Source organism: Equus quagga, chromosome 7 (genome assembly GCF_021613505.1).
Source record: "Equus quagga isolate Etosha38 chromosome 7, UCLA_HA_Equagga_1.0, whole genome shotgun sequence".
In the NCBI taxonomy this organism is placed as follows: Eukaryota; Metazoa; Chordata; class Mammalia; order Perissodactyla; family Equidae; genus Equus; species Equus quagga.
Genome location: NC_060273.1, coordinates 126400463 through 126418101, shown reverse-complemented (window position 1 = coordinate 126418101; position 17639 = coordinate 126400463). Strand labels below are relative to the sequence as shown.

Below are 17639 nucleotides of genomic sequence, written 5' to 3'. Positions count from 1 at the left end.
TAGGTTGATTGCACTACCCAAGGCATCTTGGCACCTGGATAAGAAGAAGGCAAACGACGGCACATTCATTTCAAATGCTTAGATGTCTAGAGCTCTGACCAGGATGCTATACTCCTGTGTCCTGTGTCTCCAAACAATATGCAACTTGAGGGGGAGGTTATTTAATTATTATGCAGCAGTTTTTCTCATGAAAAATAAAGAATGTAAGCCTTTCTCGCTCTGGGATGTGTCCCCGCCTCCACCCAGAAACAACAGAAAATATCACCAGACTGATGGGCAAGTCAGTGCCTCATCTCCCCCTGAGACCTTGGAACCAAGGCTACAGTCTAGGATACTTTTCCAGGATGTCAGGTGTGCCTTCAAGCAGGCTGAGGGGACCCAGGAAGCAAGCTAACCAGCTCTAGAACCAACTCAACCTCTTAACAGGGCTGCCGAAGGCCCATACTTCTTTCATCTGGGAATCACAAGGGCTCATCCTCCCGGGAGGCCAATTCCTGGGTTTCTGACGCTTATTACTCCTTAGATAAGTAGATAAGAGGAGGCTTGTCTTGGGGAGCCACTTGACACATATTAAACATCAACGTATCCCTTGTTACTCTGAACTCTCCTTCTACTGTGCTTTTGCCAATAATCAGAGGTATGTGTTCAGCTAAGAGCACATTTCTATCCCACCCATTTTCTCCATCTCTTTCAGGGGCTTTGAAGTTAGTGTTGAAATTTGCCATCTTATAATCATTCCCATGGCAACAAGCTGTGAGAAGACAAACAAACATAGAGTTAAGACTTCCCTGCAGGAATCAAGCAGATGGAAAAGTCAGGCTGTGAGGGAGGAAACCTTTACTTAAACATAAATATCCTCAAGAGGAGAAGGAAGAAATGAAAAACTGACTAAAAGCAGCTTAAAAAGGAAAGAGGTGACTATTTGCTTATGCCATTTTACCTCTCCAATGGACCTCTGGGCCAAGCCTGTCTTTAAATCGAGCCCACAAAGGAGGACATGCCGTCCGAAGGCTGTGTGCAGTTATCAAACAGAAAGAAAACCATGCATGGGGCTCCAGTTGGTGGCTGACACTCACCTCAGCTTGGACGTGCCTAACTCTGTGCCTTGTACAGCAGGAGTAGAAGGAGGTTCGTTGGTGTAAATCCAGAGGGAAGTCACCTTATCAAAGCCTGGTGGCCGTCTGGCTCTGAGCCAGACGGCTGGGGCTCTGAAATCTCAGAGGAGGCAAGGGTGGGCGGCCAGGGTGAATTCCAGTCTCTGTCAGATTCTGGCATTGGGGCAGCCTTGGTAGAACAAGGGTGGAGTAGGGTGTAATTTTGGGCTGAGAACTTGTTAAGGGTTGAATTACATCCCCAAATTCATATGTTAAAGCTCTCACCCTCAGTGCCTCAGAATGCGACCTTATTTGGAAACAGGGTCATTGCAGATGTAATTAGTTAAGATGAGGTCATACTGGAGTAAGGTGGGCCCCGAATCCAATATGACTAGTGTCCTTATAAAAAGGGGAAATTTGGACAAAGACATGCACACTGGAAGAACGTCATCTGAAGATGAAGGCAGAGATTGGGTGACACATCTACAGGCCAAAGGACGCCAAAGATTGCCAGCAAACCACCAGAAGGACAGGCCTGAAACAGATCCTCCCACTCCCTTAGGAGGAATCAACCCTACCAACACCTTCATCTCAGACTTCCAGCTTCCATAACCGGGAGACAGCACACTTCTGTTGCGTAAGCCACCAAGCTTGCAGGATTGCCATGGCAGCCCCAGGACATGATTACAGCACACTTCCAGGAAGCGGCTCCCCAGGCTGCAGACACATGCCGCTGCTTCCAATCCTGGAGCCAAAGTAAACGTCATGCTAAATAGCCACCACTAAATTGTGCCCTTCGAGAGCTCGCAGACTTAGCCAGTGCCAAGTACAGTATTGGATGCGTGAATGATATTTTGATCCTTCCCCAGCAGGGGAAGGCAGCAGAAAGTCCTTCTCAATGACACTGATGCAGACAAGGAAAGGCAGTGGTTGGTGCTGGCTCTCTTTAATCCCTACTCTCTTCAAAAAGCCAACCTTTGCTTAGTGAAAAAATTCTCCAAGACCAACTCTCCAAGAAAACGAGTTCCCTTTCATGCTCAGAAGAATACAGATTAAATTCCATTTGTAACCAACTCAAACGTTTTATCATTTGGTACCTGGAGAATTTTATTCTATGAAATGAAGCTTAAAGTAAGTAGGCTCAAACTACTGGAGCTTGCTAACGTTTTATTAATGATATTGTTTTTTCATTCTAATAAGATTCTGTTTAATGGATTTGGATGTCTTATACAAATAGCACAAGAGGAAATAACTCAAAGTTTTAGAATTTTATACTATCTGTTGACCAGTGTTATTGAGACTACATTGTGGGAAGGAAGATAAAATTGGGTTTTACAGAGGCCCAGGGGGAGGTTAACTTTCCTTGGAGGTGCCTGGGGGTTTACTCTGGGGACTATAGTGACAAGAAAGGGGCAAGCGGAGCTCTGGGACCAGCCCCTCCCCAGCTTCAACGAGAACAGCCCCCTCTGGTCTGGTTCCCATATGGGGTTTCCTCCTGTTTAATGGTTTTCAAGTGGGCCTTGCCATTTGGGCTTTCACCATCATGTTTCCAGTACACTCGCAGCTACTTCCTAAATGAAAAGCTGCTCCAGTTAGGCCTGCTCCCACCCATGCTAATTTCTACCACAAAGATTTGGCTCAAGCTACTCACTGCCTAGAAGCCTCTTTACCCCTCCAGCAATCTACTCCTCACTCTATCTTCAAGGAGAAAAGAATGACCCCCTCTCCAGAGTTCTCTCTCAGTAACTGTCTTCCCTTCATTTCATTTCCTAGGAGCTGGCTTTTATGGTTTAAACACTATAATCTCTTGCTCGTTTATAAACTACCTTAAAATTATTCTTCAGCTGTTTCATGTATATGCGTAATGTTTTCAAAATAGATTACAATCTCCTTTAAGATGAGGGTACATGTTTTGCTCCTTGTATTGCTATTACTAATTCCATCATTATACACTGAAAATGAAAGATGGGTTAAAACAACAAGTACTGTCCAATTTCATTACAAGCACCAGAAATCTTAGACTTTTGAAAACTAACCAATTTATCTCAAAAATAAGTATAGATTTGGGGCCAGACTGGTGGCATACTGGTTAAGTTTATGCATTCCGCTTTGGCGGCCTGGGGTTCACTGGTTTGGATCTCAGGCACAGAACTACACACCACTCATCAAGCCATGCTGTAGAAGCGTCCCACATACAAAATAGAGGAAGATTGCCACAGATGTTAGCTCAGCAACAATCTTCCTCAAGCAAAAAGAGGAAGATTGGCAACAGCTGTTAGCCCAGGACCAATCTTCCTCACCAAAAAAAAAAAAAAAAACAAACCAACAAAGCATAAATTTTAAAACCTGAAATAAGTATGATTCTTAACAGACAGTTGTGTTGTAAGAATCACTCAACTAAAGGGAGACAAAAAAAATGAGTGAGCTATATTTAAAAATTAAAAGCATATAAAACCTTTAAAAAGTGGGAGAGAAGAGGCAGGTAACAGAAAGAAAAAAATCAGATTTTTGTCATAATCTAAAAAGAAAAGGGCTTCAGATTCAACAGATAACATAAGAATGTTCCTTTAATTATACATTATCCTCTAATAAGCATCTGTACGAAAATTAAGAATTAATTATTGATGGCTCTCCTAAGACAATAGCAAATACTCCATCTATTTGTTTAGGTTTGTTTCTGGTCCCAAACTCCCAAAGAACAGAAGTTTTAATATATTATACAATTTCATTAAATATGTTCTCTTCCTTCACTCCGGACATGTTTGTCCTTTCCAACACTACTCAGGAATGCTCAGATGCCAGCACTAACGCAAGAAGCAGATTTCGTATTAGTGAAAGAGAACAAAGTCTTGAAGCATCTTTTATGAGAGAGAAAGAGAAACAAGTAACTTTGTTATGTTAAGCCTGTGTTTCTGCCTCACTGAACCAAGCTCAGATGGAAACCTAACTGGATCCAGAGGGGGTAGGGAAGACTTTGAAAGGATTCAGAAGTGAGGACAAAGATGGAATAAAAGCAAACAACCCCAAACAAAACAAAGTCAGAGTTGAAAATAATCAGTGAAATAGCACTTAAGCTTGCTTGATTTCAGGGTAAATGATCATATAATTTATCATCCAAACTAGAACAGCAAGTGCCGCTAACCATTATGACGGGACAAGGCGGGTAAACCAGGACTGTCGCAGGAACACCAGGACACATGGCTACCCTATTTTAGAGGCTACTACTTCATTATGATGGAAAACAGTACACACTGGGGGCGGGCCCTGTGGCCTAGTGGTTAAGTTCGGTGCACTCCGCTTTGGTGGCCCGGGTTCAGTTCCCAGGCGCAGATCGACACCACTCCTTGGTGGCCATACTGTGGCAGCAACCCCCATACAAAATAGAGGAAGACTGGCACAGATGTTAGCTCAGGGCAAATCTTCCTGAAGCAAAAAGAGAAAGATTGGCATCAGATGTTAGCTCAGGGCGAATCCTCTTGAGAAAAAACAAAAACAGAAAAACCAGTACACACTGAACTGTGAACACAGACAAAAAGCTGGCATCATTGAGCATCTTCTGAGCACCAGGCACTGCTCTGTTCTGGGACTACAGTGGTGAGCAAACAGCCCTCAGAGAGCTTACAGTCCAGTTAACGTGGGCATCAGCTCAAAGGGTCTCCTGACATACCTCTGAAATTAGATAAAACTAACATCCGAAAGACATACATTTATGTAAATTTGATGACATGCAAAACACTGTAAAAGGTGCTAAGAGAGACACAAACAAGTCAAGATAAGTCTCTCTCTTAAGAAGTTTATAACCTAGTTAGGGAAAGAGATCATGTGTAAAAAGTTAAATTACTACGTAAGACTTAAATATCAATTCAACATAGCTATGAAGAAATGTCACAAGGTAGTGCATAATTAATTGACAAATTAATTTTAAAGAAGTAATTGCTAAAGGAGTTCCTGGAGGGAGAAGTTCCCTCAGCCAGGGGTGGAAGGAGTGGCTTTATGGAGAAACGTTTCTCCTGGGGATCGAAGACCAAGTAGGATCAGGGCAGATGGAGAGGAGGAGAGAGGGGTAGGACATGACAATTAAGCTCAGGTGTAGGAATGTGCAGGTGTATTTGAAGGACCCCAAATCAGTCGGTGTGGAGGAGTAGAGACAGGGCTGGAGAGATACTTGACTCTTGGAAACAGTTTCCCCACGGGGTTTTTCACCTTCTCAAAAGCAGCAGAACCACCACCATCAAGACAACTTTCACTTGTGATGGACCGTGGGTTGTGCGCACCCCTGGGTGCCTCCTACCTTTTCTGCAGCACTGATCACCTCCCAACCACTTTTGGCTGCCAGCTTTTTGAGAGCCTCCACATTGCCATGACTCAGGGCTACCTAAAACACAAGTATTTTAAAGTGGTGAGCTCAACGCACAGACATGCGATCAAATATCTTCTGTTTAGAAAGTGGGCACTGTGAGAGCCAAAGTGATGAGGTCGAGCTTAGAACTAAGCTAGAGGTAACATGATTTCTGTCTCAAACGCATAATTCAGAATTCAGGCAAGGTAACACGAAGCATGCACACTTAGCAAATTAGGATCATTTTAATTGGTGTCCTGAGCGAAGACAAGATTACCCTTCAGTATGACTTGTAATCAACATGTAATCAGTAAACTTGGATTTCTCTGTACATTTTATGGTCAAAAACATTAAAACCACTAATACTCTGTTGCTATGTTATAAAATTGCCGGCAAGCTGGTGGGCACGTCATTCAGCACAAATCACAGTAAGACAACAGATCTCAACATCCTGTGCTGCGTGAATGCATTTGATGGCAGAGCAGCCCGAGTCTGCAGTTTGAGCACTGTACATATAATTCAAACAAGACAGTGAAGCAATTGGTTGGTAACCAGTTGCCGAAAGCCTGGTTTTGTTTTATTTTGCGACGACTGGCTGCTATAATTCACCTTTTCATCCAACCTGTGTAGGCACAACCTGAACCAGTTAAACAAGGGGATTTCCATTTTTGTAATGATGTGATTTTTACATGAAGAGTTCCAAATCATAAAGCTGTCACCTGCTTGCCAGTATCCCAGTGTACGCAAAATGGAATCTCTTCTTTGTGGGAAATAACATATTTTCTGGAAAGAAAAAATTAAAATGTTGAATAACAGTTTTCTTCTGTGCATTTAGCACACAACAGTAACTCTAACTCTTTCTTGAACTGAAAACAGCAGTTTTAAAAAGCTGCTTTTACTGGTGGAACAATCAGGAAGAAGAATTTCCATCACAATAGCCTCGACACTCAGAAAACATCAGACCTTCTCTTTTTACATTACAGGGGAATAGAGACCCAGAGAGGGGGTTGTGTAATTTGTCAGAGAAGAGAAGAGCCCATAAAATCTTTGTACCTGTGTCCCTTACCTGCCTAGGCGAATCCTCTTGCGTGCAATAGCTCCACGATATCGTCTAAAATCATCCTTTAATTAAAAAAAGTAAAATCAATAAATTTCTAAGATTTTAGTGCTACAATCCTTAAGTTTCTCTCTCCTAAGTCAGTTGGAAAGGTTAATTGGGACACAGTGTCTCTGCGTGAACTATCCTCAGGTGAGAGTTGGCAATAAGGCAACTTCAGGACGCGAGGAAGACACCGTTCCCAAGACTGTGGCGCAGCATAGAGAACTGGATGTAAAGGGGGAGAGAAGAGTCAGAAATGGGACACGGAGGATGATCTGCTTCCAACAGCAGCTCTTGGCCAAGTGGAGGTAGAGTCTTTGTAGCCATCATAGGTCAGTTTGCACTGGCCCTATTGTAGCAATAACAAAATACCAAAGTTATCTTGCAGCGGCAATGAGCAAAAACGCAAGTCATGTAGCTGGAACATGTGCACAGGATGGAAACTTTGTCCTCAGATGACCTCGAGCCATCTAGGAACCAAAAGTTTAACTATGGAACTCAGTGTGATGAGAAAGTGGTGCGGGGAACCTAATGAGAAGCAAGGGGTCCCTTGGTTTACAGCACATAGGACGTAGAAGACCCTTACACTCAACCAACCAATTAGACTCTGCCAAAATAGCATTTGGCATAACCCTGCCCACTCCCAACTCCTTAAAAGTCTATCCCTGCTTCCGATCAAGGAGAGGGATTGGGGCTTTGCCTCCTATCTCCTTGCTGGTTGGCCATGCAATAAAGTTGTCTGTTTTCTCCAAAGCAAGTGCCGTAGTATTGGCTTCTCTGCACGTGGGGCCCTTGCTTAGTAACATCTTCAGGGCCTTCATCATTTCAGTGAATGATTAGAGTGATTTGGGAAAAAAAAGAAAAATCTCATTCTACTTTGTGATGCAGAAAAGAAAGAAAACCAAAGGAGAATAGCCACGGAAGTTGTTGCTGGTGTGAGGAGAGATTCTGGGTAGAGCTCTGTACCCACACCTTCCCCTAGAATAAGCAGTCTGATTACTGAAGCTCACATGCTTATAACTGACCTTTGACATGGGTTTGATTCTGGGAAATGTGACCACTTCTTCCTTATCATTGACAGCATTATAGATGAGAAAAGCACTGTTGATGTGGCGGCCCCGGCCCTCAGACCACTCCTGGCAGTCAAAGGCCTCCACGCGCACTCCTACTTCAAGGCTGCAGAAGGTGACACAGGGCAGCGGGCAGAGAACCAGGTCACACCAGGCCTCCTCTGCCCTGCCCCCACCAAGCAGGGAAGAGAATGTGGGTCCGGAGTTTTTTCTTTGTCATCTGCAAATCTATGCAACTGTTAAAATCCATTTCATCAGGCCAATGGTCTGATGTACAAGCCTCTGGGACCAGTTCCGCTTACTTTCCCACTTTGAAGTGGGAAAAAAGCCAGTGGGACTTTATACATTCATGAACGTATTTTGGGGAGGCATATTAAATTGTGCCAAAGTCAAGTTTTCTCTTCTAAAAACAACAGTTTTGTAATTAAAAAGCATCAAACACTGAAATTGGACAGGAACTATAGATATTCTTTTTTACATTTAAAAAGAAAAAATACTAAATGAAATCTTTTCATTGTGTATGAAGAGTAATAAAAATAACTGGGAAGTACTTTGGACTCCATGTTGGTAAATGACAGGTCCATTATGAACTGGTTGACCACATAGTCACCGGGACTCTTTTGAGAGTAGAGGAAGAGTTAACTATGACAGGGACAAACTAGAACCATCCTGGGCCACCTGGGACATACAGTCACCCTTATTATGAAACAAAACCCAATGTATCACAATTTACTCAGGGTAAGGAGGCCTCAAGCAGAACACATGGTTAAAATGTGTGTCTATGGAGTTTGAAGATTGAGTGAAGTTTCAAACAAAAATTAGAAGGAACTTGCTTACTTTAACGTAATCCCTACGCTCACCTCCAGATTGAAGTAAAAATTTTAAAAAATCAATTATGTGCACGTTTGTATTCGTTTACAGCAACGTAAGAGCACTAGAGAGGCTTTACCAGGTCTGAAATGTATTGTTGACAATGGCGTTGAAGACAAGGCGATCTCCCACTGTAGATGGTCCCCGGAACTTAAACATGTCCACGGACTTCAGAAGGGGGTGTGCTCGACAGAGGCGGCTGATGAAACGAAGGGAAGGAGGGAGAGAGAAGACAGTGATCATTCTCCAAAATATTTTCAGGAACTGCTGATTCACTGAACGGATGCAATAGACCAGTGCTCAGTGTGCTTTCTACATAAACACCTCTACCAACTCAAGAGTGAAATAAATAACCAGATTGTGTATGTTGAGAGTGGTTCTCTACACTACTTGCAAATATTATGGGAAATACCATGTCCCCAGGCCATGGGGTCTTTAGCAAGATGCTGGTGCTTCTGCTCTTGTTTTGTTCCCTATGGAAGTCCCTCCAAAAAGCAAACCAATGTCTTTCGTTCTAACTGGAGGGTGTTCATCCTGACAGCTCATGACTGCAATCATGGAAGCTGTGACTCCCAGGTTGGAGTGGGACACAGTGAAGAGAAGTGCCAGTGGTGCCATTCACACTAGCTCCTTAGCTGCACAGTTAACTGAATTCACCCACATATCAAAAGCCTAATTTTATTCCCTACAGAAAAGTTACCTGGATTGCTACACAAAGCCTGAAAGGCTAAAGGTCTATGTTTTACAATTCTGGTGTGTGTGAAATTTTGAAATATCTATAATGAATATTTAATCTTAGAAAGTTACTTCCATAATTTTCTATATTTTAGACTCCCACTGTAGTCATTCAATTACTCTACAGAATTGTGCCAACACTAAGTGGACAGATTCTGCCATAGTTAATTACATGGTAAGCCTTTACAATAGAACAGGTTCAAATGCTTTATGGTCATTAAGAATGACAATCTCATTTTAAGAACAAGCTCTCTTATATTTGTGCGTAATTTATAGGAAGGATAACTACAGGTTTCTAACTATAGTCATAACTATAGACACATTAATAATAAAATTCTTTTAATTTTGGGAAAATAAAACCTTAACAATTTTCAGTGGTTACAAAGATTGTCAGAAGGGCAGATCCTGTTCAAATGCATTTTCACAGCACACAATGTTCTTTAAAGCTGCTCAATTGCCTACCTAGTTCTATTAAGAACAAAATAACCTTTTCTGAAACTGAGGACCATTTAAAAGTATTCTTTCAAGTTCTTCCCTCTTTCTTATTTTTTGGCTAATCCTTTGGCATAACAATCCCAACCAGCACCTTCAAAGGTCAGACCTAATTGTAAACTGCCTTTAAAAAGGTTTGAAACTCGACTATTTTTAAGCATACAGGCTGTCTTCTATTTCTATTCTGCATCTATTTTGTTACAAGGCATTGCAGTGTCACAAGATCAACATTCATAATTCAGAATAAAGTATTAGAACTGTCATTTCATTTTTATTGTTGAAGCAAGAACCAAAACATTCACCCTCAAACAAAAGGACAGATTAATCCTAAAGTAAACATGTAAGTGACTTATCATTTTCTCATTTTGATAATAGGCAACATTGTCCTCTCCTTGTCCGCCCTTGACTCAGACCCTTCCTATTCTCTCCCTCCTGGTCCCAACACCATAAGCCAAAGGTCAAAACCAAGAACCTTGCAGAAATAGTAGCCACGGTCTCCATCCAAGCCATAATCTGGCCACCAAATGTGTTTCCATGATGGTTAGCATGGGGCGGGAGGACAAGTTCAATGCTCTGAACAGAGGTGCCCCTCGTGGAGACCGTGCCATCCTCTTCTCTCCAGATGGGATCTGAAAAGCGGACGTGAACATTAACGATGGAGGAGTCAACCGCAGAACCTTCCCAACAGCACACTCAACTCATGGGATTTTTAGAAAAATTAAATTATTCCAAAAGATTTACAACTCTTGAGGAAGTAAATAGGTTTTATTCTACAGTGTGAATTTCATCGGACAGGTGGCTATTTACAGTGAACTGGATAAGATAACAGATCAAAAAGGGCTTTTTAGAGATTGTATTCCAACATATCTTTCAAGTCTGTCGAATTTTGATTAAAAGAATGATTACATTTAAACTGGAGTTGTTTGGGATGGAGGAAGGGCAGGGAGCGGAGGAAAGAAATTTGAGGATTGATGAATATGTCTTTATCTTGATTGCAGTGATGGTTTTATGGGTGGATACGTGTCTCAAAACTTATCCAACTGCACACTGTAAATATGGGTCATCTATGGTATGACAATAAAGTTGCTAAAAAGGAAGGAATTCAAGCTATAAAGGACCACAGACACTGAGAATCTGGAATAGTTTGCTGTCCTATCAATTTCAGAGTGGGAATGTGGCTTCCCGCGGTTCCTGTTTTCTAATGAATGAAGCCACCAACAGAAAAGACACAATACATTGTACTTCTCAGTGTCCTTCTCCTTTTGAACCATATCTGCTTCATTTACTGACAAATTGGGTTTTTACTGTCAACAATGGAGGAATCATTTACTCTGGCTGCAAAACAGTAAAATGTATTCAATTTTACTTCCTGCATCAAGTGAATCACCAGCGAGGCTTAAATCTCACGCGCTACTGTTGAGGAGGTGGAGGAGGACTTACAAATCAGGGGGGCCATCCCGGTGTACTGTGAGAGGCAGGGCCGAGCTTGCAGTGGCAGAGCACATGAGCGCTCGGCTGTTGTTGGTAACTGGGAATGGGGCCATTCTTGGCATAGTCACGCAGAACTGGGCAAAGCAGTGCGGTTACAGAGATTTTTAACTCCATTTCCTAACAGAATTTTTAGAGTTATAATTAATTGATGGTCTTTTTCTTTTATGTTTTTTCTCCTTCATCCACTGATCATTTCAGTCAGTAACTTCCCATTGTCCTAGTCGAAAAGCCCAAATCCTCCCATGGCCCCAAGCCCTTCCTTCCTTATCTGGCCCATGCCTGCTTCTCCTCTCCAGCTAGTCTGACTGCCACTAGCACCCCTCTCTCCCCCATCCTATTTTCTCTCAATCTTTCCCTTTGTTCCAGCCACACTGGCCTTTTTTCAATTGTCGCAACTAAATGTTGTCTTCCGCATCAGGGCATTTGCACATGTTGCTCCCTTTATCCTTGGCGACTGCTTTGACCACCAGCTCCCCCTCCTTCTACTTACCTCCTCTTCTCTCTTGGCTCCTCTCAGTCACCACTTCCTCAGGAAAGCCTTCCCTGACCCACGGCTGATTCCCACTCTTATGAGCTCTCACACGGACCTTTCTTTCACAGTTATGGTTTATAGTTGATTGAGTGATCTTTGATTATCTGACCCACTAGATCCTAAGCTCCTTCGAACAAGGACTGATTTTTTTTATTCTAACATAATCCCTAAATATGGGTGCTCAGTAAATGTTTATTGAATGAATGAATGGATGGATGAATAAACCTACTTTGCTGATTTATTCCACCTTCATAGTCCTTACTATCAACAGAATATTTTTAGGTAACAAATGATCGTACTGATTTACATGTCTGCCTGCTGTTTATTAGAGTTCCCACTGCTCTCCATTTTCACATACACTGGATTGTAGACTCTTCAATTTTTTCCAGTTTCCTGGGTGTGAACTACTATCTCATGTTGGTTATAATTTGCATTTCCTTGATAATAATGAGGTCCGTCTTTTCATATGTATATTAAACTTTCTTGTTACCTCTTCATGACATGTCACTTCCTCAAATGTTACTCTCTCCCAGTTTTTTCACCCTCTCCTGGAGCTTTGATTAGATGCTTGTTAGACTTCTTACTCCAGATTTTGTCTCCTAACCTTTCATATATTTCCCATTTCTTTGTCTATCCATCTGCCTTCTAGGTAACTCCTTCAGATCTGTCTTCTAGTTCACCATCTTATCTGCTGTTTAATTAATTCATAGAGTTTTAAATTTTAATTATTATATATTCTTTTTGTATAGAAATTCTCTTTGTTTCTTCTTCACATCTTCCAGGTCATTTGCTTGTTCCAGCGTAATACTTTTGATACTCTTTATTTCTTAAACTATATTAACATTCTTGCTTCATGTTCTTTATAGGATAAATGCAACATCTGTAGTCTTTGTGGGCCTCATTCTATTGCCTGGTGCTTCTTCTGGACTTTGGTGACTTATTTATTTTTATCTTTTATGATTTTTGACTAGAAGCCCCAATTCCTTGGATCTCTATCTGTGGGAATTCTTGAAGGATGGACTTAAAGTCATTTCTCCACAGAGAATTTGCCTTTGGCGCACAGATCTCCCTGGGGCCCCACAACATAGTACCACTTCCCACTAAATCTCACTTGGTCGGTTTCAGGCCAAACAACTAATGTGTATTCTGACACCAAATCTGCATGAGAATAAGCTTGTGATTGAATTCTCAAAGGGAAACACTCTTTTCCATTTAACCTACAGCCACGGCTGGCTGAGACAGGAAAGCATCTCACCAGAGCTCTCTGATGGGTGGCACTTTCCCAGCTGACCTACTGAAGGTGTCATCTTTGGAGGTTGCAGCTCCAGGTACGGTTCCCTGGTTCCACCTTCCAGCTCACGTGAGCCCCTGGCTTTGTCTCTGGAGCCCTTGCAGGCGCAGTAAAACACAGGCTCCAGGTCTCCTGGCACCCACACGGCCCTCCCCGGCAAACGCCAGCTCTGTGTCTCCTTACACTGCTGCATTTGTGTTTTCTAATCATTTCTGGACTTCAAGCTTTTCTCTTATTTTTCTGCTGCAGAGATGTGTTTGCAAAGATGTTTGTAAATATTTTATCCAGAAATTTTAGTTTTTTTCCAGACACCGAGTCCACCATATTGCTGTAATCAGAATTGGATTGCTTCCTAAAGTGATCTTGAAAAGGCATATGAAATCTTAAACTCCTTCCAACTTCTCTCTCTCTGTTTTAATTACTGATCTTGTTAGATGATGTTCTATAAATATCCAAAATTAATATTGATTTCTCAATACATTTTTTAGGTTAATTTCTCTTACTCAAATGGTACTTTTTTTGTTCAAAATAAATTAGTGTAAACTTTCTCTAAAATATATTGTTAAATGAAAAAAAGAAAGGCGCATAACTATTTGAATATTGTGCTCCTGGTTAGGTGCTAGTGTCTGTGTGTGTGTAACAGTGCTTGTCTTTAAGGATAGGAACCCAGTAAGTGGGAGACACGGACAGTAGAAAGACTTACCTTTTAACTGAATCCTCGCTTATACCTTTTGAATTTTTCACTTGTGCATGTGCACTACTATTTTTAAGTAATTTAAAAATAATTATAAAATAAAATTTAACTGAGAGGGACTTATAGTGTGAGATACACTGTACAGACTCAAATATAAGGCAACTCCTTCTTTTCTGAGGGCTAACTTTAAAGAAAAAGCTACTTGATTCCTATAAAGATATACACGTCATACACTGGGATCCATAGGTGGGTCCCAGGCAGGTCCTACGTGCATAAGCATCAGTTATGGCATGTATGCAGAACTATCCTCAGGATAGGTGACCCCGGTGTGGAATCGTGCTTATTTGCAGGTAATTGCCAATCAATGGAGAAACAGGGCTCTCTCAGGTTCAGATCTTAATTCAGGCTTCGCAGCTCTGGCTGTGTACCCAAGTCCAACACAGTAAACAGACCTCACCCTTTCTGCAGGCTTCCAGACAGGGCATACTTCTTTGGTGGTCAGTTTCATTACTTGCACTTTGGTGTTCACTCAGTACTGTGTCATCATTCTGCTCGGACAATTTTACACTCATTCCACATTTTCAGGTCGGAACACTGACCTGAATTGAGGTCATCCTAGCCCTTGTTTTCTTTCTCCTAACCAGAAAGGATCAACACAGGACAATGCTCATAAAGACTGATTTCTCTCTGAAAAAATTATAATTAAAATGCTCAAAATCTCAAGAAAGACTGAAGTCTTTCGCGACATGCCAAGCTTCCACATTCCAGTGGTACAAGAGCACATTCCAAAGAAATTCTGTTTTTATATAATCTAATCCCATCTTTTCCCCTTTTCTTCTGGAAGCGTATGATTTGGGTTCAACTTTCAAATGCCTTTCAATCATACAACATCTTGAAACGGATTCCAGTCTTTTATGCCTGATATTACAAGCCATGTAGAACCCTGGTTTTTCTAAAAACATGGCTCAATAACAAAAATGCTCTAGCTGTCTTCCTTTAGAACATACTGTCCGGCTGAGAACAGACTCCATCAGGTCCACGGGGGGCACGTAGACAAACCGCACACTCTGTGGCAACTTTAAGTTCCAGGGTGTGGCTCTTACATTCCTAAGAGAAATTGCTTTTAAGTTCTGTGGTACCTTTGGTGGCATGGAAGCTAGTAAAATTTCTAAAAAGAAGATCAAATCAATGAAGTCAGGTTAAAAGTTGTTTTGTGCAAAGGAATGTGGAATAATCTATTTTGGATCAGATCAGATGAAACAGATGATAAAAACAGACTTTAAAAAATCTACAATTCTAAATTCAACCAAACATATAGATCTGATCTGCCCAACTTCCTAACAAACTGAAGCTGAAGTCAGTTTTAATCATTGTACCTCTGCATTTGAATGGCTGTAGCATGTGCTTGTCACTAATTAATTCAGAATGTCTCTAGTGCTCAAACTACTGTTGGTGTTGTGGAGACAGTATAGCAAATGGTCTTTGTTTATTAGTACAACTTGTACAACATCAGAAAAATCAATGCAGCCAGCCACGTCCTCCTGGCTCATGTGACCTTGGGTGGGGAGTGAAGGAAGCGCGCAACAGGCCTAGCAACGCTCCCTGCAGACCGACACTCAGGTCAGAGTAGCAGAGATCACCGTAAATTCTTCCCAAGACAAAGAAATCACAATTTTCTGGTGTCTTAAGTACAGGTTTGGCATCAGTTATGTCTTTCTCTTATAATCAACCTCTTCCTCAATAATGATTTTTATCCACCAGCCTTGATCAGCCCATAACCATGACCAAATATTTCCCATCCTGAAAAATAATGCCCCTTTGACCTTGAGGGCCCCCTCCAGCTCCAGGCTGTTCCTTCCACCCTTCACAGCCAAGTTCTTTGAAAGGACAGTTTTCAGCTGATGCCTCCAATCCTTCCTATGATGGGGACTTTTCAAATAATAACAATCACAGCACGTTCTGCACACCTGGCACTGTTCCAGGCAATCCATCTATATTAACTCATTTAATCCTCACACAAACCTATTAAATAAGTTCCTTTATTATTCTGACTTGATAGTTCTTTTTGTCTGTTTTTAACCTTGCCTCAGCGAGCTGAGAAAATCAGAGCAAAGTCAGTGGTTTGAGTATGGGGCAGCCAGTCCTGGGACAGGAAAATAAAAAGAGCAACTTCTGCTGGCCAGGGACCACGGGCTGCAAGAGGAAGTAGATGAGCCGCTGAGGACGCCCAAGTCTAGTGATGCAGTTCAGGAGTAAGGAAGCCAGGGAGGTGTGGGCACCTTGGGAGTCAGCGGGCCGACAGAAAGGCCCCTACTTCCCCTGGAGGAGCTGGGTCCAGAGACCAGAGAGGAGCAGGCCCCACTTCTGATGGCACGAGTGCAGGAAACCACCAGGAAGAAACTGAGTTCCTGTCACATGTCAGCTCTGCAGTGGGACACTTCCTGCTGGTCTGGATGGCACTTTGAGACCCCATTCAACGCTTCAGTTTCCCGAAAGCAGAGGCTCTGAAATAGCCAAGCTGCTCTAAGAGCTGTGGTGGCCACCATATCTCTCACCATCTACATCTCCTGCAGAGGACAACCCTCAGGCTGTCAGGGCTGGGAGGCTGGGGTCTCTACTACCTTCACCATCCACGGCATCCTGATGTGCCGTGGATGGTGCTTTAACAAAGCCTAGTGTCAAGAACGTTTAATTTGGAGGCGACTATGACAGAGAGGTTATAGTCAGCTGTTCCCCATCCAATGACATGGTGTCATCGGAATGTCTCCCTTTCCATATCTGATTTATTGCACTCATGCTTCCACTAATTCTGCTCTTGCCAAGGTCACCAATGATTTCCCTATTCCTAATCCGGTCAACTGTGTTTATTCTCCACTTCCTGGAACACAGCTGACCACTCGTTCTTTCCTGTAACTCTACTCCCTTGCCTTGTGACACTACTCTCTCCAGTTCTCCATGTACCCCTCCTGCCAGTCCCTCCGGCTCTCCTTCGTAGATTCATCTTCCTCCTCTGAGCATCTCTTAGATGGCCGTGTTCCACATGTTCTATCTCTGGGCCACCACCCTTGTGGCCCCGTGAACCCTCTCTGGGTGACTGCATGTACCATCTTTGTTTGAATTAACATCTGTAAACTGTTGTTTCTCAGATTTACTCTCCCCAGCCCCAGTCTCATGCTCTGGTTATTCCCCAGGCAGGTTCATCATCCACCTCATCAGAACACCCCCTCCCCTGGCCCCCATATTCATCATCTTAGTCCATGCTACCACTATTAATTAACTAGTTGCTCAACCAGAACCCTGAGAGTTATGCTAGACTCCTTCTGCTTCCTCACCCTTCTCCGCATATCAGTGACCTCATTCTGCTCATTTTACCCCTGTACTTTTTCTGACTCCTTCCCTCCTCTCTCCCCCACTATCATTGCCTCGTGCAGCCACTCCTCACCTCTTGCTGGTCTCCCTCCCTCTACCCAGAGTGACCATATTAAATGCAAATCTAACCATACAACAACCCTGCTCAAATCTTCACTGGCTTTCATCAAGGACAGAAGAAACGTCAAGCCTCTTAGCATGGCCTAAGGGAGCCTCCAGGACACAGACTTACCTTTTTGTACCCTGCCAACTTCCACTCTGAATTTTCTCTAGTCATGCTCTTGTTCTTATGGTTCAGCTATTTCATTACTTTAGTGAAATGCATTTGTAATATATTTTTTGGTACCGAGACCATCTTTACAAAAGGATGCACTCTTCTCAGCACAGCAATTTAATGACGAAGTCTTCATTTCCTTAAAAAATAACTTGGTAATGGGCATTGTCTTTTAAAAGGTCAGCAATAAATAGAAGCCTTTGAAAAATTCTTTTCCAACCCAGAGGTCCTCTGTGGGGTGGTCCCTGGACCATGGTGACGTCACATGGGGCAGAATAAAGCGCATGCA

At 42.5% G+C, this 17639-nt stretch overlaps 1 protein-coding gene across 2 annotated transcripts in view; it reads right to left on the bottom strand.

Annotated features, from left to right (window-relative positions):
• ACOT12 (acyl-CoA thioesterase 12) overlaps positions 1-17639 on the bottom strand; it is a 46983-nt gene that overhangs the window by 4331 nt on the left and 25013 nt on the right. For both annotated transcript variants that reach the window (XM_046665711.1, XM_046665712.1), the window contains 6 exons: positions 10172-10328; positions 8552-8671; positions 7558-7708; positions 6500-6555; positions 6153-6216; positions 5386-5469 (listed from right to left, as the gene is read on the bottom strand). In XM_046665711.1, coding sequence (XP_046521667.1) covers positions 5386-5469; positions 6153-6216; positions 6500-6555; positions 7558-7708; positions 8552-8671; positions 10172-10328 — 632 coding nt within the window. The remainder of the gene's footprint in view (positions 1-5385; positions 5470-6152; positions 6217-6499; positions 6556-7557; positions 7709-8551; positions 8672-10171; positions 10329-17639) is intronic.